This window comes from Excalfactoria chinensis, chromosome 6, assembly GCF_039878825.1.
Source record: "Excalfactoria chinensis isolate bCotChi1 chromosome 6, bCotChi1.hap2, whole genome shotgun sequence".
Taxonomy (NCBI): domain Eukaryota; kingdom Metazoa; phylum Chordata; class Aves; order Galliformes; family Phasianidae; genus Excalfactoria; species Excalfactoria chinensis.
In genome coordinates this window covers 2,473,999-2,499,568 of record NC_092830.1, presented here as the reverse complement: position 1 = coordinate 2,499,568, position 25,570 = coordinate 2,473,999, and the positions used below count along the sequence as shown (strand labels likewise).

The 25,570-nt window shown below is 48.6% G+C and overlaps 1 protein-coding gene across 2 annotated transcripts; it reads right to left on the bottom strand.

Annotated features, from left to right (window-relative positions):
- Nucleotides 1-96: 96 nt before the first annotated feature.
- PAPSS2 (3'-phosphoadenosine 5'-phosphosulfate synthase 2) lies at nucleotides 97-23,661 on the bottom strand. 2 transcript variants are annotated; one of them, XM_072340922.1, is made up of 13 exons: nucleotides 20,930-23,661; nucleotides 11,138-11,243; nucleotides 9,716-9,951; nucleotides 8,930-9,068; nucleotides 8,542-8,660; nucleotides 8,314-8,427; nucleotides 7,763-7,874; nucleotides 5,603-5,808; nucleotides 4,123-4,258; nucleotides 2,874-3,142; nucleotides 2,324-2,553; nucleotides 1,931-2,107; nucleotides 99-1,419 (listed from the first exon to the last, which is right to left on the bottom strand). In XM_072340922.1, exons 1-12 carry the CDS (start codon nucleotides 20,948-20,950, stop codon nucleotides 1,966-1,968), a joined length of 1,830 nt encoding a protein of 609 aa, XP_072197023.1. In that variant the 5' UTR covers nucleotides 20,951-23,661; the 3' UTR covers nucleotides 99-1,419; nucleotides 1,931-1,965. The 2 variants fall into 2 exon arrangements, with proteins under 2 accessions (XP_072197024.1, XP_072197023.1); XM_072340923.1 differs by having other exon boundaries at nucleotides 97-2,107; nucleotides 20,930-21,259.
- Between the last annotated feature and the right edge of the window lie 1,909 nt (nucleotides 23,662-25,570).

Here is a 25,570-nt window from a genome sequence, read left to right as displayed (position 1 = left end):
CCTTGGACACCCCAACAGCTTGCCAGGGAGCCTGGTGATACTGCAGGATTTGTGCAAGTGTGTGACCTTAACGAGTGTGTGTCTGAATTCTGCAAATGCTGCTGCTTTACAGCCTTATTGGAGTGAGGTTTGGAGATGGGAAACCCCCTCAGTGGGAAACTCACCTCAAGGGGTGCTGGTGGTGTGGGAGCAGCAGGCAGCGCTTAGTGCTGCTGAATGCGCCTCATCCACCTACATAAGCCAACAATCACAATGCAAGCATTGGTTTACACATATAAATATTTATTTGTACTAAAAGTGAGTGTCTCAGAGTATCAAGGTCAGAATATATTAGATCAGGAGATGCATCCGTTGAGGTACAAATTCTAGTCTCATGTCTTTAATAAATACACTAAAAAAACCCTAGTCCACATTATTTTAATCAGAGGTAATTGGCATATTACGCTATTTTAAAAGAACAATACAACAATTGCCTTTTGCTGTGACCGTCTGGATTAAATACATTGTCTTGCATTGCTTGATTCTTTTGGGATGAGAGGCAACAGCCTTAACTGCTGCTTCAAAATGGCCAACATTGCAATTAAACATTGGCATCTTGCTTTTGTCTTCCAGGTCCCTGCCAGAGGGCCTGTGTGTGTGTGGAAGGCACTGGTGCTTGTGTGCTCTCGGCTACTGCCAGGGTGGCTGCAGCACGACACTGAGGTATAGCAGCTTCTTGTTCTTCCCTTTGAGTACATAGAAAGATTACACACACACACACAAAAACACCAAAAAAAAAAGCCAACACAACATCAGGTGACGAGTGGAAAATAAAACACTTCTTATGAATATATTCCCAATTGCATATGAAGGCTTGGATACTGCACCATGGCCACAGCAAAACAGTCTGAAGTTGCAGCGTTGTTCGACGTGCAGTCAGCAGCAGAACCAGAGCTGTTCTTGCTGAGCATGGACCCATTTGTCATTAATGAAGGCACACGGAGCAGTTCCTGTGAAACCCACGCTGAGTGGCCCTGGGGAACTGACTGAAGTGGATGTCTGCAAAGGCCACAAAACCTGGTGGTAGCGCTTGCACAGCTGCCTTCCCTCTGCTACATCCTCCCATCCCAGTGTGGCGGTCAGGGAGAGCTCGCCCTTCCCAACGTCATGGCAGCACGAGTCAGAGGGAAGGCACAAGGTGTGACGGCAAAGTCCGTGGCAGGGGAAAACCAGCGTAGCACTGCAGGAGCTTTCCAGCAGGCAGAGGCAGCCCCAACTCGGCCCTTCGCACTGTCCTGTGCGGTCAAGCATCTTCTCAGCTGTCTGAGCTGTGTGGTGCCCTGCACAGCTGCCACGGTGCCCACTGGGCTATGAGCGCAGGGAGTCCCAGTGTCCCCATGGGAAGCGAGCTTAGAGCACCAGGATCAGACCCAGTTTTCACTGGAGGAGGCAAGCAGGAGGAAGAAAAGAATGGTGAGGCACTGACTCAGCAACGAGGCTGTTTATAAAAAGGCACTAAAAAGTCTCACTGTTAGCAAATGTTGTCTAAGGCACGACCTCAAGAGCAGCTAATGGATCCAAGCACTGAGGGCCAGCAGCAACCATTCCTTGCTCCCTCTCCTGGGGCAGCACTGGGCAAGGAGTAAAGGCAGGACACTTCATTGCTTCTGCTCCATGCAGGTGCACAGATTAGCCCCAGTGTCCCCAGCAGCACCAAATGAGCCAGCTGGCCCCATCCAACACTGCGGCAGGCATCCTGGAGCTGCACCAGCCTGGGAGCAAAGGGCCAGCTGCCCTCCTCCTCCAGCTCTGAGGGGAGGAGGACTCAGTTCAAAGTATTTCTGATTATTAAAAACTACTCTGATCCGGGCAGGAAAGTCCCACAAGTCAGAATAGTGAAAATGCCATGTAGCTGATCTCTATCATAGGGAATCAATCAATCATCGCTCACTCTTAATACAAGTATTCCTAGGAGGAGAAGCAGAGTTAATTCTTTTTTTCCAGAGATTGGTAGTACTCAGTTAGCACTTTCCAAGCTTTGGGGGCCATGAAGCCATCTGGTGGGTTTTCCCCTTCACGAGCGAGCTTCCTCATGCGCGTTCCTGAGATGAAGTCAAAATCATCGTGTCTACAGCAAAACAGAGAACAGGTGAGGTCAGCCAAGTAGCCCGAGCTGTCCCAGAGCAGCCATTCAGCCCTGCCAGGAATGCAGCTGCAAGCTCCCATTGCCACCTCCCCACCAGCAACATCCCATGCTGAGGTTCCTATCAGCAGCAGCATAGTTGTGGTGAGATGCCTCCCCAGCAGCTGCGTAGGCTAAAGAAGACTGCGGTGCTCACATTACCTTTTTGGATCATAAAAATCCATAGCTCGCTTCACTTTGTTGTAAGCCGCTACACGGAACGGGATGATCTCCACTGACGTCAGTCCCGGTGCCATGCTGAGCACCTTCCCTCCCTGCGTGGGCTCATACAGGTCCTTCTTGGTCTCGGGGTGAGGCATGCCTGCAGGATCGCGCCCCACGATGTAGAAATTGGCGCCTGCGATCATGCGAGCCCGGCAGTGCCACTGCACCTGGGAAGGAGAGACAGGGAGTGCTGAGCACAACAGCCCTGACTGCAGGGAGCTCCTGGCCAGCCAGACCTCGTGTGCAGCAGGGAAGGACGGCGGAGATAGGAGCAGCCAAACCACTTCTCATGTCAGCACACACAGATTCATCTCTCACTGCGTGGACCTGGGGCAACATCTCAGCTTTTCTGTGGACACGTGTGTCAGTGGGAAGTGCCAGCACTGGAACCAATTTTGTCCCAGCGCGACAGTGAGCAGAGGAAGCAATTTGCTATTTGAATGCACAAAGACACGGCCTATCGGCAAGCATCCAACAGCTACCTTACCTCTGTGGGGCCAGCGTAGAGCATGGGAGAAGGGAAGATGGCAACAACAGTGGATTTGGGGTCCAGGACGTGCTCCTCAAGCACCGCTGCGTGCTGCTTCATCCGCCACTCCAGAGGAACGTCGTCATCCTTGGTCCACCCACCCAGAGGGTGCAGGAGCAGCACGGGGTTTTTGTAGCCCCTCTGCAGGAGCTGGCGCCGTGTGTCCTGCATGAGCAGGGCATGCCCGTTGTGCACAGGGTTGCGCAGCTGGAATGCAAAAACAGCATCTGAAACAGGAAAGTGAGAGGGTCACAGGCCTGCGCTGAGCTTCACTCTGCTCTGCCTCTTTTAAATGCTCAGTACATTTTGACACAGTCAGGAGACAGGCACAGACCTGCTGTCCTATCTTCACATGAAACAGACCTTAAATACACAAGTTCTGGATTGCTCTGTCACATTTATTTTCACTGCATATCCTTCCTTTGGGGCAGATTTTAGTCCCATCAGCAATTCTGCCTTGTTTCTGTTTGGCACTGGACACAAATACAAATCCCTGAGGAGTTTCCTGGCTCCTTAAGTAATCTGTCACCTCTGCAACCTCACAATGTCATCTTCACAAGGGCCAACACCCTCTTCCCCTCTGAACACAGCAATGAAACAAGTGTGTAGGGGGTTGGGATCTGCTGCTGGGGCGCTGTGGCACTGCACAGTGTGGCAGGAGAGGGTGTAAAGAGTTAACATCATATTTAGCACATGAAACCTAATTAGCCCTAATGCACTGATCCTGCAGGAGCACTACAAAGGCTGTGTCTGGGGTGGCAGAGATGAGAAAGAGCCTGAGCTGTCAAGTACAACAGAAGATTTATGGCTCTAATTATAATGCCAGAGCTACAGAACAGAGATCCCAGATTTGGCTGCTCCACCTACAGCTGCACTCTGCAGAAATGCTCCTTGGCCAGGGCTGTCCACACAGACACCTCTGGTGCTCAGAAACAGGAACTGGCAAGGAAGCAATTGACCTCAGGGTGCACAATACTTCCTACATCTCAGCCTACCCCCTTGAGCAGAACCCCCTTAGAAACACTCCCCCGAAATATTCCAGTCTGAAATGACGCAGCTGCAGGCCACAAAAGGTCTGTGCTCTGCTGTGGGGTTCTGATGATGCAGTGTGAAGTCGGACCCGGTGGCACTTGCAAAATAACAGCACCGATTGTGAAAATTCCTGGCAGTGGGAGTGGTGGCACGGGTGCCAACCCAGGGCACTCACCAGCATTCATTTCTCTGAACTTCTGCTTGAGCTGGAGCGGTGTCAGGCGGTACTGGTCCAGCCCATCGTTCCAACAGATCTTTTCCAGCACGACGAGGTCTCCCCCCACCAGCCAGTCTCCACTCTCCATCACCATCTGTGAATTACACGTGTATTATCAGGATGGCAAAAAGCCCCCTCTCTCATTTCCCAGCCTCCCCCGAAGCACATCGGGCACGGCTCTGCTTGCAGAGTGATCCTCCTTTCTCCCTCCACATACTGTAGGTCAAAACTACCACCAAAAATGGCAAGGCACCAGTGACTGCACCACCACACCCAGCTGCGTGCTGTGCCCCCCTCTGCAGCCCAGGGGGGAGCACAGCCCTTCTTCCACCTCAACCCTTGCTCCTGCAAAGCCTTCCCTCTGCAAGCAGCACTCTGGTGATGGTAACACCACGGTGTCATCCACCCTCCGTTCCATCCAGTGCTGGAAATGCTGTTTCCCACCTGGGGCACAGCTATGGGAGTACACAGCCCCACCACTTAACGAAATCTCCCTCAGCTGCAATAATGAGGCTCCTGACCCTGCGCTGACCCACTTAGGATTGCACCACAAGGCCTTGCATGAGATCCTCAAATTTGCCTTAATGCACTGTCACAGCTGCTTTCCTCACCACCGATGGCATCTTTATACTTTCACAACTAACCTAAAAAGTGGCCTGTTTCATGAGAGCAACTTCTGCTAAATATTTAATTGAAGTTGGAGGAAAAGAATTAGCACTGCTTTGGCCTTTGAAGTTTAAGTCACTTGGCGTAACCTGGAACAGTCCCTCGCTTCATGACAGTGAGAAAGATGGGAACTCATTTACTATCAGGAACAACCCCTTTGCTGGCTTTGAGACAGGCAAATCGAGGAGTAGACTGTAGCTAAAAGGAGCACAGCCTGGGGTCAGCGGTGTCAGTGTTTGATAGCATCACTCTTGTCAGAAAGAGTGGTCCAGTCACTAGAATAAGCTACTCAGGGAGGTGGTGGAATCACCATCCTTGGAGGTTCTCAAGGACAGGGTAGATGTGGTAATGAGTAACACAGCTTGTTTAGTGGGTATGGTGGTGATGGGCTGCTGGTGGACTAGATGGTCTTCGTGGTCTTTTCCAATCCTAATGATTCTATGATTCTAGGAAATCATCACACCCCCAGGTTCAGAAAGTCCTTGAGCTGCTGGCTGTGCTCAAAACATTTGGCTGTTGGTATACCAGTAAAGATGAGGAAATGAAAGCAGCAACTCCTTAGCAGCATGATCACTGTCTCACTGAATCATTTATTACCCGACTGCATGTAAGCCTAAGCATTCGGTCTTCCTGCGTGCTTGAGAAGCATGACCCTCCAAGAGGAGCTAGGCCTGAAGGGCTAACAACATGGAAACCCTCGAAAGGTTTGGCTCTCCTGTGCACACCTCTGACCCTGCCCAGGTTTCCAGCAGCAGGGATGGGACCGACCCACCTTGACGTGTGGGTGCTTGGCACAGGTGGTGCCCCAGATGCGGGCGCAGCGCTCTTCCTTCCTGTGCTCAAAGTACTCAGGGTCCCTAAGGATGGCCACCCTGCGACCCGCGTAGCTGAGCGCCAGCGCCCTGCAGCCGTCCAGCCTCTGCTTGTCCTCCGTTGAGATTGGTAGCACAATGGGGATGCTCAGGTTGACGACACCGTCTGCAAAGAGAAGGGTGGGTGTCAGCGTTCTCCAAAGACCTAAAGCAGCATCCTCTTGGCACTTGGGATGGACTACAGAGGGTTAGTGGGAGAGACTGGGGTGCACTGAGGCATTCAGAGGCACAAATTCTCTCGTTGGCGAGGAAGGCCAAGTTTTCTACCATTATCTCAGGGACTCATCACCAGTGACATGAATTTATTCAATGCCCATTTCCTGCTCTGTGCTATTAACAAATGCCAACATTAGTGGGCAAAGAAAGCTCCTTTTCTCAGCATCAGAGATGTCCCAAGGACACCTGGAGCATCTCATTGCTCTCTTTTTCTCCCAGAAAGATTTGTCCTTTTCCAGTTAGTTGTTTTAAAGTCCCTGCAGAGTGTCAATGCTCTTGGTGATCACAGCCCTGGCTATAACCCTCGTATCCTCTTCCAGGACAACAGCCTCCACTCAGACCTCTTCTACTTGGACCCACCAGCATTAGCGCACTGAGATCAGTCTCTTTCATGAGTTGCCATTCACAAACAAGAACAAACAGATCATCAATCACTGATTCACTTTGCTTGGATCTGACAGAAATCACACTGGACACCTGAGATTCTTAATTGGAGGATTTTGACTTTTTTGTTTAATCTTTTTTAAATGTTTCCATTTGCTTTAATTCATGAGCAGACGTCATTCATTTGACAAGCAGCAATTTTCAAGCACCTTGATGAGTAATTGGGTACCCATAACGACTGTCACATATGAACCAATCAAACAATCAAATCTATGAAGTTAATTGAATAATCTTACTAAATATGTTATTATTTATTTAAATATTTATTTAAATATTACATCTATTTTATATATAACCAACCAGTGATCAGTCAATAAAGTCAGTGTGGAAAAAGCTGGATTATGAAACCCAGAAACGACGCCAAAGCTGAGGATCTCCGTGCTACACTTCCAAATGCAAAATGCTAATAAAAGTCACTCCAGTGGAGGTGAATGATTACAAAATGAGTGGGATTTTCGTTAGGACCGGTCAGTAGGATGCAGGGTAAACAGCTGAATCATAAACAAGATGTGCTTGTGTCCAGACTTCATCATTTCAATAGCAAAAACATTATAGCAGAAACTCTAATTGTAGTGATTTCCATATAACCTAAGGATAGTTATATACATACCAGCTACAGAGGGATTCTTTCCTGGGAGAACAAAAATATAATTAAGATAATTAACACTCACAGGCACCCATTACAGTCTGCAGAATCAAAGCAACTCAGTGAAAACCTCAGCGCAGATTTGCTCCTCAAAGTGTGAAAAAAGCTACAAGAACATGTGAGAACTGCTCCAGATGCCCACTTGCAGACCCTGCTCTGCCAAGTGCAGACCATCCTGAGCTGAGCACTGCCTTTGCACGTCATGTGCAGCGCCCAAACCCAGCATCAAGCTGCAGCCCTGCATGACCATGGCAGTATCAGCGTCCTCGAGGAGGGCAAGACTCCCCAAAGGACACTCTGCAACAAGATCCTGAACCCCTGAGGCTAGAGACCTCTGCTGGGTGTAAAACCCAATGTCTGCACCACGTGCATGGGAATTGCATCTCTATCTGAGACCTGGGACACAAAGATCTACCACACCAGACTCAGGAACTGATCTGCACTGCCTGAGTATATTTGCCTCTTCCAGAGACAAAAAGACCCCTGGCTAATTAAAGCTAATTAATAGCTAAATCTGATTTATTTTAGAGTAAGGTAATGGGGAAATATGAAAATAAGAAAAAAAAAAGAAAGCAAAATCAGACTCTGGCCTCATTTCCAAGGAGCAGCTGCCCCCTGCTCCCACTTGAAATACAGCCTCCCCTGGTTTGAAGTTTGCATCTTTATTTACCCCAGGAGAACAAAGCACGGTATGAGTCACACATACGTATGTTGTATACATACATACAGAGTGAACACGAAGGTGGGCCCATACCGTTCAGCAGCGTGCCGAAATGGATGACCTGCAGGTACTCTGCCTCACGCATGAAGCCCTTCAGTGGCGTGGCCCAGCCTTCGCTCAGCACTTGTACCCACTGCAGATCCAGCTACAAAACAAACCCAGATGGCTCTGTCACCAAGTCATTCTGCTTTTCCCTCCCTTCTGCTGTGAAAGCAGTCTCACTGCATTAAATAAAGGATGAATAAAGGGGAAAAGTGGTGCTGCGTGTCGGTGTGATGGCTTAGATCACACGTTGGGAGGATATTCTGTACTCAGACAGCAGTGAGGCTCTGGGACAGGTGGTGACACCCAGAGAAGCTGCGGATGCCTTATCCATGGAGGCGCTCAAGGCCAGGCTGGAAGGGGCCCTGAGCAGCCTGATCTAGTGGGAGGTGTTTTTGCTCATGACAGCGGTCGGAACTGGATGGGATTTAAGATCCTTTCCAACCCTAACCATTCCACTATTGTACGAACAAGGCACTGAACAAAGCTTCTGCCCTTCGAGCAGCAGAAGGACTGAGCACAGCATTCTGACAAGACCATACCTTTGTGATTTCCACGGATGGCAACGCATTTGCTTCAGCTCGGACAGCATCAAGTTTATTCTGGGGTACAAATAGCTCAAAAACATCCTTAACTGATGCACAGGGCACAATGTTCTGAAAGAGAGAGAGAGCAACGGTAATGCTGGTTTGTAAATGCACCCCAAGAACCCAGAATGTGAAGTCAGATTTACAGGCTGACAGTGGTGATGGTAAAAATAAGTGACCTACTTGTGTTTGCAGGAGCTCCACGACCTGTTGGATGCATTCAGACACTGAGGCAATGTTCGTCTTCAGCACCAGTTCAGGAGATTCCGGCTTCTCATAGTCTGAGTCAATCCCTGTGAATCCTATTGACAATTAAACCCAAACCAAACATATTTAATGTAATACTCCATGTCCTAGAGTCCACACTACACAAACAACCAACGAGCATTCAGCCATACTCAGCACTGTAAGTGACACTTGTGACAGTGAGATTAGGGAAACACGATACCCCTGTGTGCCACAAAGAGCCTTTATGAACCGACCTCAAGATTTTCTACACGCAGAGCTGCAAAGATTAGCTATCTAAAGCTTTGGAAAGCAAAAGGCAAACTAAGAGCTCATTCTTCCATACCTTTGATCTCTCCGGCTCTTGCCTTTTTGTACAGGCCCTTCACATCTCTGCTTTCACAAATATTTAGAGGAGCATCGACAAAGATTTCAAAGAAAGGCAACCCAGCAGCCTCATGAATTTTCCGTGCATTCTGACGGTCCTGTGAGAAGAAAGGAGGGGAAATGGTTTGTGCTGCATTGCAATGAGCACCTTCCTACGCCCTGATGTTTCCTGAAGTTTGACAGAGGTAAATCACTTTCTGGTATAGATTTATTCAATTAAAACCTATTTTAATAAGCACTTTTATTCCCGTTACCCCTTTTCCTTTGAAGTTACTTTAGAAGACCTCTCCATTAAGTAGGACAGCCAAAATTAGGATGTGAATAATTATCCGCTCTGTGTTAAAGAAGCAACTGTTTGCGTTGGCTTGATACTGTCAGACATTTGGTATTCTCAGGAAGCACAAAAATACAATAACCTCTTCAAATAGAATATTGATGGCACCATGACAGGCTACTGATTTTATGCTTCTTCTCCCTACAAGGTTATCAGTAGGAGCCTACACAATGAGATTTCGAATGTCACTGAGCTTTTAACCAATTCTGAATGCAATTAAAAGCAAGATCATTGCCAAACGGCACTCCAGAAAACTACTGATGGTGTTTAGTTTTGTGCACAGAATAGAGAAGACACGGGAGCATCTGGTGGCACACATAGAAGGTCCTCTACATGAACTCATCTTTCCCAGGAGCGCTCATGAGATCAAAGCAGCTCAGCCAAGAGCGGAATATGATGCACACAGCTTACCTTTGAGAAAGGAGAAATGAAGCTAGTTATGCAGACAAGCCCAGCGTCAGCAAACAACCTGGCCACCTCTGCGATGCGGCGGATATTCTCCTCGCGGTCCCCAGCTGAGAAGCCCAGGTTTTTATTCAAGCCATGCCGAACATTATCGCCGTCCAGGGAATAGCAGGGGATGCCATGAGAGACCAAGTACTCTTCCAGAGCAAAGCCAATGGTTGTCTTACCGGCTCCAGAAAGGCCTGTTGGGGACAGCAAAGTGAGGTTCTGGTTTGAAAGTGAGGCTCAGGAACAGGATGGCTGGGGGGCACCAGCAGAAAGTCATCAATCCGAAGTGAGGTGGATGCATCCCAACCCAGCTTTGTCCACTCACACATCTAATCTATACAGTCCGTGTAATGTCCTCCCACGTGGTCTCTTAGGTGTTAGTGGGCAGGAAGTTAGGACAGGACACCACTGTATACTTCAAAGAATAATCATCAGTCAAATAAGTTTGAACTTTTCACATACAGGGTACTTAATTGATACTATAAAGAAGGGAATTGCCTTGGATAGGACGTTTTGGCTTCAGAAATGGTGTTAAAACAGATCAGATGCGGGCCTTCTTTCCAAGATCAAAGAGGAGAACAAAACAGAGATGTGCTTTATTCCAGTGTTCAGCAAGCACATTGATGTGGTGAGTCAGAATGGCTTTACAAACCCTTCCACTCATGTCTTGCAACATCTTCTGTCAGTCAAAGAGAATAGCAATAATTAACAAGCAGAGAAACACCTGGACAAGTGTCAAAAAAGGGAGTTGTGTAAAAGTCAGTGTGAAAAAATAAATGCTCCCTGGGCCCCAGATCTTGAGTTTATTTTTCAAGAAGAAGAGAAAGGCAGCAGGTCAGAAGATGCATGAAGTGCTGTGCAAGAAATCAGTTCTGGCACGATTCACTGTCTGCATTCCCTTTTCAGGCAAGAAGACCAACTTGTTCTGCTACTCACAAGGTTTCTGAAACACAGGAAACCTATGTGCCCCCATCAACTTTCCACTGACCCGGGATGAAAATCTCTGAGTGCGGTTCTGGACAATCTTGGGTGCATTTTGCTGCCAGGGGCTGGGTGAGTTTGAGCCAAGGGTTCCTCAGCTTGGAACACCAAGAGCAATCTGTAGGGCTTTCCATGTGTTCAGTCAAGGGAGCCAGTAAGTGGATGCCCCAGCAACAGCTGCAAAAGTTATAAAAGCCTTATTTAGGGGCAACTGCTGCCACGGGCACCACCTCACTTTGCCAGGGGATGCTGTGTTCCTCTACAGTCACTCTGCAAACTTGTACCAGCTCACAAGGAATGCTGGTGTTGCCTGCAGACCCCAAATCACCTCCTCCAAGCCATCTGTCCACACATCTGTCCATGCAGCTCTCGTGTGTGCAGTGATGTGGGTGAAAATACCTGTTAGCCAAACCGTGCAGCCACGGAATCCACCCCTGGTACCGACAACTTGTCCTCGCTTACTCCTGCTGACATGATGGGCTTGGTAAACCACATTGGTTGATCCCTAAAGAGAACAGAGCAAAACAAAATGCTTTTGTTACCCTGCTGCACTCCACATAACAGAAAATCTCAGCCAGGACAGAAAAGACAAGTACATTCATTGAAAATCAGTATAAGCCATTGCAGCAAGTGCTGAGAACTTTGCTGTACAGGAAAATGCTACAACCAACATGGTAAAATGGGAAGAAAACTGGCCTAACAGTGAGAAAAATATTTGCCATTGGTGCCAGTTAGGGGAAAGGAAAAGTCCCAGCAGGACTCCAAACACAGAAATATTTTCTCCCCTAGCCATATTCTGCTCAATGCAGGTTCATCCCTCTCAAGTCTTTGGTGCAGGGCTGGGCTTTCCCACAGTTTGTGTCATGCTATGTAAATATTTCTCCATCTGAAGTCACAGCAGGGAAGGGATCATATTTTATGTGTCAGAGAGGGTTTTTTGACAAGATTAAAAAAAAAGAGAAAGAAAAGAAAAAGGCATGGGAGACAAAGAAGTTCTCCTTTAAACCTATTTGCAGAATAGCCTTTTTTTCCTCTGCTTTCTGAGTCATTAACATTTTAGCCCGATTCAGCAAAGGCAGAAAAACTCACTGGAAAGTTGGTGTTTGCAGGCAACAGAGGGCCCTGTCTGCTTAAAAATCTAAGGGAGAATCATTCCATAACAGAAGTAACACCCTCCTTTCCTCTTCTCCCTCAGAGGCCAGCATCCCAGCAGAGATCCGACTTCTACCACAGAGATATCATCTGCCAGACTCAGAACTTCACACCCAATTTATATTCCACTTTAGATAAAACCATCAGAATCAGCCTCTTTTTATGCCTTTTTTAATATTTTTATATGGTTTAATTTGTGCTTGTCCCCAGGGGTCTGGACTCCTGAAGCAGGACTAACGAGCACATGTAGAAAGTAACAGCCACCAAGATAACCCCTGCTCACAACACACAAAGGTAAACGTTGCAGCTTTACTCCTCACAGTGGTCTGGCACCATGGTGTGAGTGCCCAGCTTGCCCCTGTGCCAGCCCACCACGGCTCAGCCCTGCAGAGAAGCTGCTCAGCACAGCACAATGCCCGAGCCATAACCGCACAGCCCTCCAGTGCGCCAGCATGCAGAGCAGCAGTTTTGCAATTTATCTGCAAACAACAACAGAAGAGGCAGGTGTTTCAGCACAGAGAAATGAAACCCACACACTCAAAATATCCTTTCTACACCCTTTTTCTGCCTGTGTCAGCAGGAACCCCGGCAGCACGCTGCTGATTTCCTTGCAATGAGGTTCTGCAAGGCATCAATCTAGCCAGCACGACAGGGACTACGATAACGTCTGTGCTAACACGCTCCTACCTGGCTGACATCATGAGGTTATTATCTTTAAAGCAGACGCTGCTGCAAATCTGCGCCATGCCCATCTTGGAGCAGGTTTTTTTGTTCACAGTGGCATCTCCTGGAGCTTGGGAAAGCAACCCAGCAGCAATTCCAGATGTGGGTGGCATTCCTGCTGACAGCAGGGGTTGGAACTGGGTGGGTTTCAAGGTCCTTTTCAACCCAAGCCAGTCCGTGACTCTAACTCCAGAACACTCCTAACTGCTGGTTCCAGATCCCTCCTGTTTTGCTCCTATGTTACGAGCAATTTCACTGCTAAAGAGGCAAGGCATCCCCAGCACCACACTTCTGAAACAGCAGGACTCACACTAACCCCAGTCCTTGCCATCAGCTGCACAGCACATCATCTGAAATCAAACACTCTTAAGCCTACAGGGACAGACCTTTGTTTTAAAACCCTCTCCTACTTTCTGCCATCTTAATGAAAAAATAAATAAATAAATAAAAAATAATGTTTTTGTCTTGTTAGCAGAACTCAACGCATAAAAACTGTGTTTCTGGGTCTATTACTTAAGTAGAAAATTTCTTCTTCCAGGGCAATTCCCATGGCTGCCCCTGAGAATGGGTGCACTGACAACAAGAAGAGTCCATCACCACCACAGGGAAAAACCCTTCTGTGTGAGAGTCATTTGCTGCATTAAAGAAAACCTACCATATAGAAAAGAAGGAAGAACACAAAGAGGGGGGTTTTGCTTGTTGATGGTTCACCTTTACAATCAGAATCAAAGAAGATGGAGAAACCTCAGAGTTTCTGAAGTCCTGACTTAATTCCTGCAACCTAAAAACGACTGACTTTTCCCAAACATCAGCATAACTTACTGAAAAGGGCTCCGACGAGAAGTGTTTCAAAACTGCCTCTATTCTTTCCCAGGAAAAACCCCCAGAGAGCCAGCATTACCCTGGAAATTTCTGCCTGCTTCAAGTGCCAGGATCCCACTGCCACAGCTGGACTTGGAGGACAGAGCACTAGCTTCAGGCAGTCATAAAGATATTACAAAACAATACGGTTTAGTTGAGTAACACAGCACTGGGTCACTAAATATCCTGCTGGGGGTGTCAGCATTTGCTCACACCAGGCAGACTGCTGAACTGGGTTCCCATCCTTCTTCATGGAACTGCAGAATGGCCTGGGTTGTAAAGGACCTCAAAGATTCAACCCCCCTGCCACGAGCAGGTCACCAACCTCCAGACCAGGCTCTTCAGTGCTCTCACAGAGCCAAGCAGACCATGCGTGGTCCTTGGCAAGCTCTGCTTTTGCTCTTGCTTGTCCTGGCACTGCTGCGACAGCATCTTGTCCCTGCCAGGAATGTAGCATAGAGACCAGCATAGAGACCATCAGGGGCCCAGCAGAGAGCTCCAGCTACCTGAAACAAGCAGGCTTTCAGCTTGCAGGCAGATGCTTTGAAATGCTAAACTTTGCTAACACAAATAGTTTTCAAGGCAAGGCTAGCCAAAGTGCTCTTTTCTTAACACATAGGAATTTCTGAGCTCTTAGTAAGAGCCTAATTCTGAACGCTGCTGAAACACTCTTCTTCTAGTACATCTGTGCATTTGAGGTGGACACAATCAGGTTTTATACAATTTTAAACAAAAATCAGGCTCAATACACAAGCTCACACGCCTGTCACCTCTCAATCATGCTGATTTCATGACAATATGACTTCAAAGCAGCAGGCTGGGCATTAAAGCTCTCTCTCTGAAGCCACACACATTTGGTTTTTAATATCTCTGGACAGATGATGTCACTAATCTAATTTCCTCGACCCACTACAACCAGTGAGTCACTGTGTGCTCACACATCTCCACAGCCAGCTTGGAAGGCCAGGACTGGCCTTATAAAATAAAAATGACTCCCAACTTTTTTCCAAAAGGGACATCTGCATGTTGAGCAAGTATTTCACAGCCAGAGCAGCCTGACAGCTGCTGGAAAAAATAACATGTTGAACAAGAAGCCCTTTCGTGAATTCCCTGTTTCTTATACATACATGTTCTACTAAATTACCTCCACTAAACTAACCCATTTCAGCAGCTTGGTTCATGTGTACGTTGCAAATACTATGTTCTGCATGACAGGAGGAGACATGCTTTGCTTTGATGTCCATGTGTGCTACAAGGCTGCTCTGGATGATGCTGAGACATCTGATGGACCCATGTGACCACAGCCAATAAAAAAATGGTCCTCTTGCAAAACAAGGGAACGTAAGTCATGTCTGCACCGCTGTTTTGGGGCTGGACACCCACAGATGTCCATTTAATTGTAGAGAAAACTGCAAAGAAAGGAATTGCGCAGCCACAGCGTAGGTAACAGTCAGGATTCACACATCAAATAATGATGATTCCTGCAAGCAAAGTATAAGCCACAATACAGCACCAGGCAATCATCCCTTGAGCTCTACTGGGCTCCAAGTTATAAGATTAAAAATACGAGCTCTGCTGCTCAGAGCTGAGGCTTGTGACAGCTTGCACTGTGAGCCAACAGGGCAGAGCAATGTGCCCCTTCATCAAGCTCATTTTTGTTTGCAAGCCCAAGAAGTAAGTCTGATACATCACTGTTTAAAAGCTGAACTGGTGGCACTGCTCTGACACAAAACTGCAGCTCTGTACTCCTACTCACTGAGTTCCCAACTGGATTTTACCCGGAGGCCAAGAGCACAAGAGTAAGACACCAACACCATCTTCCTTGAGGAAAGCAGGATCTCCTCCAGCCCCAACCAGAACAGGCTGAACTGAGCCCATCAGAGTTCAGCCACGCTGCCACAGACAGCAGCTGTATTCCTGCAGGAAAGGAGTCCTGTGACTTCTAAGAAGCTTTAGTAACTTCCTAAGCAGTGGGAGCTGCAGAACATCTGCAGGCATGTCAAGCTTCACCAAGCTTTAAAATACTTATTGCCATGAAAGATTCAGTCCTCTTGCACCATTCCTCTACATTCCTCTACTGAGGCAGTGGGCTGAAAAGACAAAACCCAAGGACTCAAGGCCACTTGCCCCCAGAGCAATGGCACCAGGCTGCGGCTGAAAGAGGCCTGAGCATTCCCACCACGTTAGCAGCACCTGCCACCAGTCCTGGATGTGCAAAATGACATAAAACACATCAGGCTTATGATTTTCTCCACAACAAAGGCTCTGTTCCCAGACACGAGTCTGGGCTGCTTGGGGCTCGGTGCCACCTCGAACGCTACCTATCCCCACCTCATCTGGGGCCCAGTCCTCGGTCTGGTGTCATCCAGTCTGCACGTCCTTGACTTCAGAGTGGCATTTTCTATTTCAAAACCTAACATTTGCAAAGTGCAAATAGTTAGGGACAGTCAGACAGAACTGCAACACAGGACACGGTTCAATGGAACTGGATGCCAGACACACCAAGAGTTCGCTTGGCTTGAAAAAAAAAAATCATTAGATAAACTGAAGAATTGAGGATTATTAGGCCTATGAAGCACTGCCAGGCTGCAAGGCACCATCCGGTACCTCAGGTCACAGATGGGAGCTGTGATGACAACACACCAGGACATAAATCTCAGCTGTAACCTTTCCCATGCACCCCACACGCGGCTGCTGTTGGAGACTGTAGATGTGTCCAAACCAGTCTTTCCTTTGCTCAGCACCCCTAAATCCCCGCCACACTGCTGCCAGCCAGGTGACAGCTTGCATTCACTGGGACACCATTTGCCATGCCACCTACATCACCAGCTGCATGAACCAGGCTCCAAAAGCTTGTTCTCCAGGTTGGAGATTCTGGGATCAAGGCTTCCTGGCCTGCCTGCATACCCAGTCCATACAGCTGCTACAGAAGCATGCGATCACAGAACACCCTTAGCTGAGAGGGATCCGTAAGGGTCACTGAGTCACACCCCTGGCTCTACAGAGAACCACTCCAAATCCAAACCCTATTTCTGAGAGCAGTGTCCCAGCGCACTCTGAGCCCCGGCACTCAGGGCCGTGCCCATTCCATGCCCATTGCCCTCTGGGGCACAGCCTTTCCCTCACCCCCACCTGCCCCTCCCATGGCACAGCCACATGCCGTTCCCTTGGGTGCAATACTGTCCCCCCCATTCCATGTTCACCTCCCTTAAAATCAAGTCTGTCTCTCTTCCCATCCTCTGTATCTTCACAAACAGATGATCTGCCCATTGGTAGGGCTGGGTAGGACTAAGAAAAAGAGAATACTTAGGGTGCCTTCCCTCCCAAGCTCTGCTCTTCAAACAGGGCAGCATGCTTTGGCACTTGCTCAGCTGATAAGACTCTCAACACCAACAGCTGTAGCTCTGCCAAGCTATAAGCAAACAAAACAGGACCGTGCCACAAGGATGAGAGGCTGCACAACTGGCAGCAGAACTATCCTGATGGGCAAACCCTAACGTCCTGGATTCCACAGAATCACCAAGGTTGGAAAAGACCTACAAGACCATCCAGTCCAACCATCCACCCATCACCAATATTCCGTTTCATGACACACATCCAAACAGTTTCTTTGGCCCTCCTTCTTTTTGCCTCCCTCCTTCTGCTAATGATGCACACTGAGTAAATTTTCACTTAAAAATGACTAAGCTGCAAGGCCATTAAGGAGCTATTTCTCACTTCCCACAGCTGTGATTCAGAGCTAAATCTGAGATTAATTGTTAGTCACCACACTCACGCTAACAGTAAAGTAATAACTAATAACCCAAATCACATGACATTTCTCTGAAAGGGCTTTTAAAGTACCGAAGTGTACGAGCACTGCAATCAAAGTTCAAGGCAGAAGATATCATTGGAGAAGTATTAACACAGGCCCTAAACCCCTTATCTTTTGTGGGCATGTACAGCTGCAAGTTTATCTAAAATACCAGATTTCAGATAGAAAAGGTCTTTTCATTTTTAAAGACGACTTAAAAACACCCTCCAGGATCAACATCATCCCAGTACAAAATATGCAAGTATGCCAATATTCTCCTAAAAATCCTGAGGAAAAACAAAATCCTTGTGACCTAAATCTAACTTGCAGCTGCAGTGCACATGCTTAGATAGCTCGGGGTCTTCAAAACTGTTCCCTGTATGGCCTGAAATCTCTTGCAGGAGGTGCCCAAGATGCATGCAGCTGAAAACCTATGCCTGAATGATGGGTTTTGGCACAGGCTGTAACTGGCTGGCAGCTTCTCCATGACTTCACTGGTGTTGCCTGAAGAACAGACGAGGCAGGATGCTACTGATCCAGGGTTCAGGCAGCAGGAGAACAAACAAGCCACTTGTCCCTATGGAAAGGAAAACGACAAACCTGGCGGGGCCGTTCAGGCAGGGACCACTCACCCTGCAGAAAAGCACAGCCGCCCATCCCCAGCAAGCAGCTCCTGGGGCTGGACCACACTGATCACTTTGTTCCCCATCCCCTGGGTGATTCAACAACCTCCCGTGGAAAGAAAGAGCCATTCATATTTGGGAGCCTGCAACTTTTTCTGTCCTTTCTTGAATGAAACTCCCCCAGACGAACAGTGCTGCTTTCATAGGACAGAGAGCGGTTCACAGCTAGTGGCTGGCATGCTGGCAGCCCTGCAAAACAGCACAAGTTAGTGAAACAGCAGGGCGAGAGAAACAGACCAAAAAGAGAACATTTAACAGCACAGGATTTAGAAAAGAAACAGAGAGAGCTGTAAGAAACAACAAAAGTTGAAGCACCAACATACTGTGACAGTCTCATGACATCTCCTTGAACTTCAAAGACCAGAGAAATCAAAAAAGTGACATAAAACAATGCAAGGAATATCAGGCAACCTAAGCATGCAACGAGCAATTAGGACACAGTCACTGCTTACTATCATAGTGCAACAAGCGTGTTTCAGAAAGCACATCGCAGCTCTAAGCCCAGTCCTGATGGGTGCACCAAGGGCAAGCTGTGCCACTTCACCAACCTCAGCATCTGCTCAACGAGCTCTGCACGGCTGCTCTCAATATAAACACCCTTAGAAGTGTACGAAGATCCCTCAGTTGATTTCTTTACGTTTAAGGCAGGAGTAAAAAAACAAGCAGACAAAAGAACTTTTACAACCTCTTTTTGCTTATTTCACATTGGTTCCCAACCAGAACGATAAAGCTGTACAAACATTACAGCACGGCTTGTGATACCACAGTTCGTCTGAACTCTGCCCTGTGGCTGTAATTTTTTCAACATGAAAACAGTTCTTAGGCACAAAAAATGACCCTTTCTTCATATTTCCTCAGTGCTGTCATCTAATCTTGCAGGTTTTTCCCTTTTTTTTTTTTTTTTTTTTTTTTTAATTTAAGTAAACTGATAAAAAGATCACAAGATCACAATCCTTTTTACATGTTAATTTACCTTTAAATAAGGGTCCGTAACTTGCACAAGTAAGCCCCATGCAAGCAAAAGTGAGCCTTCAGAAGGTACAGCTTTGGGATCTGCTGGGCTACTGGAAGAGTTCCTTCATGAAGCCAGAGGATGCTGCGTGCCACATCACTCAGCTGCTGGAGGCACCCTCACAGCGCCTGCAGATGACAAGGCTGCAGCACTTAGCCCAAAGAAGGAGGTTTCACTAGGGGCTTTCATTCTGCCCACAGCATCTGTGAAGATATCCAAGGAGAAACCTGGACACCCGCTCTATGCCCAGCACTGCCTTGTCCCACGCGTGATGCTCCCAGCTGTGCTCAGCCAAGTCTCCTGCATGCTTACCAAGCACCTCGATTCCACAAGGAATTTTGAGCTGCACTTTCCACACACTGGTGTTTTGTTGAAGGAGTGAGATGTGCAGCCGGTTGCCCTGGCAAGCAGATGGTCCCTAAGGACACAGCTGTGCCTGTGGGCTGGGCCTGCCTCCTGGGGCACACTGCACTGCCTGTGTCCTTCTGCTTGCTGTAAGAACACTCAGTGCAGAGGGGAACCAAGCAGAGGAAATACCTGCGGTGCCGCAGGTGTAGGGAGAACAAGCTGCTCTTTCGTCAGGACTGAAAGAACTACTCAGCCATGAATGCTGCACTGTGTAATAAATGAGGGCTGTTCCACAGCTCCATGTTACTCACTGCAATTACTTTAAGGCACGTTTATTCCTCGGAGTAAGATTTCACCATATGGGCACACAGGAGGCTTATATAAGGTCGCCATTAAAGATTGTTCTTTCTCTCCAAAAGTCACCTGTGAGAGGGGTCGGGAATAAGCACTGCCCCCTGTCAACGAGCTCTTTGAACTGAAGGAAACTCAGGCACAGGGAGATCTTCATGCCTTCTACGGTGTCCCAGGCAGAAACAAAGGGAGTGCCACCATATTACCAGCAAAAGAAAGATTCCCCTTATCGAGTGCTGGGTCATATCCAGAGCCGAGGGGCCTTACTGATTTTTAAAGGTAACACATGCAAAGATCAAAAATGTGAAGCTTTCTTCTTTGCATCTCACCATAACCTCACATTAACAAATGGCTGCTAGGTGAAAATAACCTCAAACTGCATGCACCGTGCAGGGTGAATACATGTTATAAGTAGCGGGCTTATGGGCACTCAGCGTAGAAAATGGGGAGTGCAGTCGTGTCACGCCAGCTCACCTCGTAGCTGCACCACTCTGCCTTTCTACGGTGGGCAGCCAAGCAGTGTCACCTACCAAACCCATTTCTGACGTGTCAGCGGGCAGTGAATTAAACTGGAAGAATCCATTCTCACCCCGGAGCGTACCTGAAAAGCCTCAGCTCCTGCAGGAGGAAGACGAACGCATCACCCACACCATGAAGAAGTGGTAGCAACTGGGATTTTAACAGGAAAGGAGGACGGAAAGAAGCAGGCTAAGGAAGGAGAAAAAGAAGGGCTGTGCTGACAGAGCACGCTTCTCCCTTTTGCAGCAGAACCTCCGGACCAGCACGGCCGTCCCGCGCTCTGAGCTCACCGACACCACCCACGTGCCACACGTGCCATCTCCCACCGCAGCGCTACGGCGCCCAGCCGCAGCCGCCCCCACCGGTAGCCCACATCGCTGACGGGGACCCACCGCAAAGCCCCGGGATCAGCGAGCCCTATTCTGTCGCTCTCCGGGCAGGCCGGCGCACGGCGTTCCGCCCACAGCTGTCAGGCAGTCAGCATCCCTTTGACAGCAGGGAACAAAGATCGGCCGCGGCCCGGCTGATGAAGATCGTTCTCCTGCCCTGCGGGGGCGAACGGAGGAGCCGCTCGGAGCGCGCCTCCAGCCGGCCACGAGAACGCCGCGATGCCCAGAGGGCTGCCGCCCACAGACCGACCCCTCTCCCAGTCCCCACAACCCGGGCTCCGCGGGGACGCCGAGAGCCGTGCGGGGCCGTCGGCTCCGGGAGCCCCGAGAGAGCGACCCCGCGGCGGAGCGCAGCCCTACCGTCTGCTGGCTGCCGAACATGGTGCCGGGCGGGCAGCGAGGGGCAGGGCAGGGCCCGGCGGGCAGCAGCGGGCTATAAGGGCTCCAGCGACACGTAGCGCGGCCCCGGGCCGGCCCCTCCCGACCTGAGCCCTCCTCCGTCTCCTCCTCCCGCTGCAGCCACCGACGTGGCGGGGGACGGAGGAGGAGCGGTCCCGGGGCGCTCGGAAGGCGCTCCCTCGCGGCCTCCCGCTTCCCGCCGGGCACGGACCGGGACCGCAGCGCTGCGGGGGGCGGCGGCGGTGGGGTTGCGGAGCGGCTGGCACCGCTGCTGGCACCGCTGCTGGCACCGCTGCTCTGCCTGGCGCGGGTGGTCCGTCAGAGCGAGGCACGGCACGGAAGCCCTTCGTGCCAAGGCGGGATGGAAATCTGTCGTTCCCCGAAGCCTGGTTATTTATAAACTCGGGGTGACTATTTCGGATGCTCCCTATTGGTTTTGCCTGGGCTACCAGACGGGGCGCCGGCACACGGCAAGGCTTCTTGCCGGCTTGGTGCGGGGACGCAGAGGGGGCGCGCGAGAGAAAAAGGTCTCTCTGAACGCTGAACAGAAGGTGGGGTTTGTCCTCCCTACCGCCGTGCTGGGAAGGCCTCCTGCACAGCCAGTGACTGCGAGGTGGGACAGCCAAGGGAAGGACTGGGACTCCACACAAGTCAGCAGCCACAGGATCACGTCTGAAGGATAACAGTACTGCCAAAAGCCGGTCCTCTCCGCGTTCAGGCCCTCAGTGCTGGCCCAGTTCATTCTGGAAATGCTAAGAAGGCTGGGAAGAAGCGCACAGGAGCCCAGTGCCATGTAAAACCCATCGGTGAATACCACGCCTGTTCAGAAAATCCACAGCTAGCCCATGGAACTTTCCACTGTTTAAAAAAAAGCCCAGAGCCCAGGACTTTGCCAAACCAGAGGACAGGCTGACACAGTGGAGGGAAACCACACAGCACCCTTGGGATGACCTGCAAGCCAGCGGTAAAGGAAGAAATGCTCACAGTGGATATGTAATTCTGCACATGATGGCTCGGATTCTTCCATGTACCCCGGGGATGCACAACCCCATCCAGCACTACACTTGTTCTCTGACCACTTCCTCCCATTCCCTAGTCCCTACCCATCCATCCATCCATCAGTCCAGCCCACAGCTGTGAAGATGACTATGCAAACGGGGCTGTTTCCCCACTAAGCAGGAGATAACTGACTTCTAATCATCTCCAAAAGAACAAGAGCTCTCCCCAATTCCAATATGTGGATGTTACTTTGAGCATGGCAACTGTGGGCGCCTGCTGGTACCTGTTCCTCACACAACTGCCAGTGTGTCCATCACCATAAATATATTCCTGTTTCATCTCCGCCCTTCTGATCAGAAGAGCTTAAGATCACAGAATGGCTTGGGTTGGACCTTAAAGATGCTGGTGCTATGAAAGAAAGAAACCACTAAAGGAAAAAGATGGTGAGAATTTGCCAGGCTCCTGAGATATGTAGGATAAGGATCAAAACAAGAGGAAACCCCGAAAGAGAGATGAAAGACAATAGAGTAAATGTAGTTCCTCAAATGGAGGAGCAGGGATGACTTGGAGGTGAAGGAATGAAGCTGGAAAGATAAAAGGAAGCAAGGAAGCAAGGAGTTCAACCAACTCCTGAAGCCACACAGCTGTTACAGTGTGATAGCTGCACTAATCCATGGTGTAATTCCAATTAAACTCATTGCATTACATGTGGGATTAATTTGACTTAATAATACCAAGGTGACATTTTAGCCACTCTCATTTCATGCCTTTTCTCAGATTGCTTTTTTTTTTCCCCTTCTCCCCAGTTGTCCAGCTACAGATTAAGTTCCTGCCATAAAAACAATACAGCATGGCTGGAAGAGCAGACAACCAAGCATAAACACATTATCCATGGGAAAATTATGCCCTGGTACAAGGGCAGGGTGGAAGGAACCCTCCCACGACCATTGCCCAACCAGGACACAGGCTATGCCTCGTCCTGTTGAGGACATCTGCAGAAGGACACGCTAGATGACAAAGCCTGGGAGTGAACAGCAAATGGGTGTTGCTAAGCTCTCCCTCAAGCACAGTGGCAGCCAAACTTGACTAAAGCTGCCTGGTCTGTTCAGCTGGTGCTCAGAAATGACTTGGTGCCATTTCCAAATCAGAGTCCCAGAGTAGGCATCTCATCTCTTCTTTATGTGTGGATTTGAATAAATTTGTCCATGTGAGAGCTTCAGAAGTGGTCAAATCGATGTTGAGATGGCAGGCAAAACAAGAAATCTTGGGGAAAACAACAGTGATTCCAGATTAACCACAACTGTCATTGTATTTGTAGCTCTGCTCTATAAGAACACGGCAAGATGTGTAACTATCTCTGATGGACTAATTACACACCTTAATTTCCTGTAAGGGTTATTTTTAGGTGATTTCTTTTGTTTGCTTAGCTGGATAAAAATATACAATACTGTCCTTGTATGGGATTAATTTTAAATAGACATCTTTACACCCCTACCGTGTCACCTTTCCTTTGTGTATCTTCAGTAACAAAAAACATTTAGAACTGTCAGACCCTCTGAGAAAGGGTCTGTGAAAGAAAAGGCACCTCTCCTGTAGTCAGCATTCCAGGTACGGCCTCACCAACACTGAGCAGTAGGGGAGGATCAGCTTCTTCAGCCTGCTGACAGTACTTTGTCTGGGGCAGCACAGGGTACCATTAGCCTTCTTTATGGCAAGGACACACCGCAGGCTCACGTTCAACTTTGTGACCTCCAGCCATGGGCCTTTTCTACAAAGCTGCTTCCCTGCTGGGTTGCCACCAGCATGTCCTGGTGCCTGCCTGGGGTTGTTTCTTTGTATTTGTGAGTCTCCCACAAAATGATGTTCTGGTCAGTCCAGCAGGACTAGTTTTAGTGAGGACATTTTCTGGAGAAAAAAATAAGTTCTTTCCCGTTAAAAATAACATGAGAAAGGTAAGTGGAAAAAGACAGAAGAAGTTGTGCCGCTACATAACAGGAAAAATTAGCACTAAGTGCAGTGTAACAACTCCATGTCTTCCTCAGATATCAATCAGTGAGATGGTGAACAAGGCAGTGCTATCTGCATTTGTTGCGTCACTCTTCATTTCACGTTTCATTGAAGAAACCTCCTTTCTAGGAATTAAACTGACTGTGCACGATCTTCCCGAGAATCTGAGCCACTGAGATAGATTTTGCATTAAAAATAGATAAAGATTTTTTCTTCCTCTGTCTCCCCATGTACAATGCAGAGAAGGGTATGAAATTCAACATCCACTTATTAAAAAGCGTGGCCATTGCCTCCAGATTTCACTTGAATGTGCTATTTGAGGAGATAACAGATAATACAAAAAAAAAAAAGAAAAAAAAGAAAAAATGTAGTTGATTCCCACACGAGACACCTGAATCAGCAGCACTCAATTAATTTTCACCAATGAACCTCTCATGCTATTTAATGAGCTATAAGAGCTCCAGCTTACCACAGTCAATGCGAGAAGCGGCACCAGAGCAAGGCAGACAGAGGGACAAAAATCTCTCCAGATGGAGAAAAGGGCACTCAAGCATCCTCCTTGCTCAGTGAAAAAAAACAGCCTCGTGAATGATTATGCAACTTCTGGGCCCTGTTACGTATTCTAAAGCGTTAAATGGAATGTTATTATTTGCGAGTGCTCTCATTCTGCTCACAGGATTGAAGACTTTTGTTCCTGTCCTTAGTGGGAGGGGGCAGATACAGGTTATTCACTGGGTATCTGCCCTTGTGCACAGAGAATAGGGATTATCCAGCACTCCCTCAGAAAGTTTATAATGCCCTGATACTCTGATCTCAGAGAAGCAATAAATCTCTAGACAAACAGCTCTCTTAAGAGCCTATTGTGCAACCTACTGTTTCACTAACAGGACCCACAGAGAGGAAAATCTATATATAAACTCCACCAAACAGGCCCTGTGAGCCACTGCCTGCGAGGTGTTTGCTACAGAGAGCTCCCTGCTCACAAACCCACCACACTTTCCTAACAAAAAATCTCACACAGCGTAAACCAAGAAGTTGCTTTAATAAGCATCAAAACACACTTAGGTTGGAATGGATCTCCAAAATCATCTTGTCCAACTGGCCACCTCCCACCAGTATTTCCCCACTAAACCACGTCCCTTAGTACCACAACTAAATGTTTCTCGAACACCTTCATAGAAGGAGATGAGGTTGGTCAAGCAGGACCTGCCTTTCACAAACCCATGCTTGCTCAGCCTGATCCCCTGGCTGTCCTGCATCTGCCATACGATCTCCCTCAAGATGATCTGTTCCATAACACTGGCATTGAGGTGTGGCTGACAGACCTTTAGTTCCCCAGATCCTCCTCATGACCCTTTATGTAGATGGGAGTCACGCTGGCAAGCCTCCAATCCTCTGGGACCTTGCTAGTTGACCAGAAACTGTGGTAGATTGTGGGACGTGGCTTGATAGTCATCTCAGCATCCTTGGGTGGATCCCATCCAGCCCCATGGACTTGTGACAGTCCAGGTTGAGTAGTACTTCTCTGTTTGTTTCCAGCTGTATGGCAGGAGGTTTATCCTGCTCCCCATTCCAAACTTCCTGGTCACGAGACTG

Bases quoted from the DNA above. Each gene is read 5' to 3' on its own strand.
- PAPSS2 (XM_072340922.1), bottom strand. From the start codon at position 20,950: ATGTTCGGCAGCCAGCAGACG. The intron at 11,244-20,929 runs GTAGGGCTGCGC...TGTTCTCTTTAG, and splicing joins TGTTCGGCAGCCAGCAGACG to GGATCAACCAATGTGGTTTA. The intron at 9,952-11,137 runs GTATTTTCACCC...TGTCCCCAACAG, and splicing joins CTGCACGGTTTGGCTAACAG to GCCTTTCTGGAGCCGGTAAG.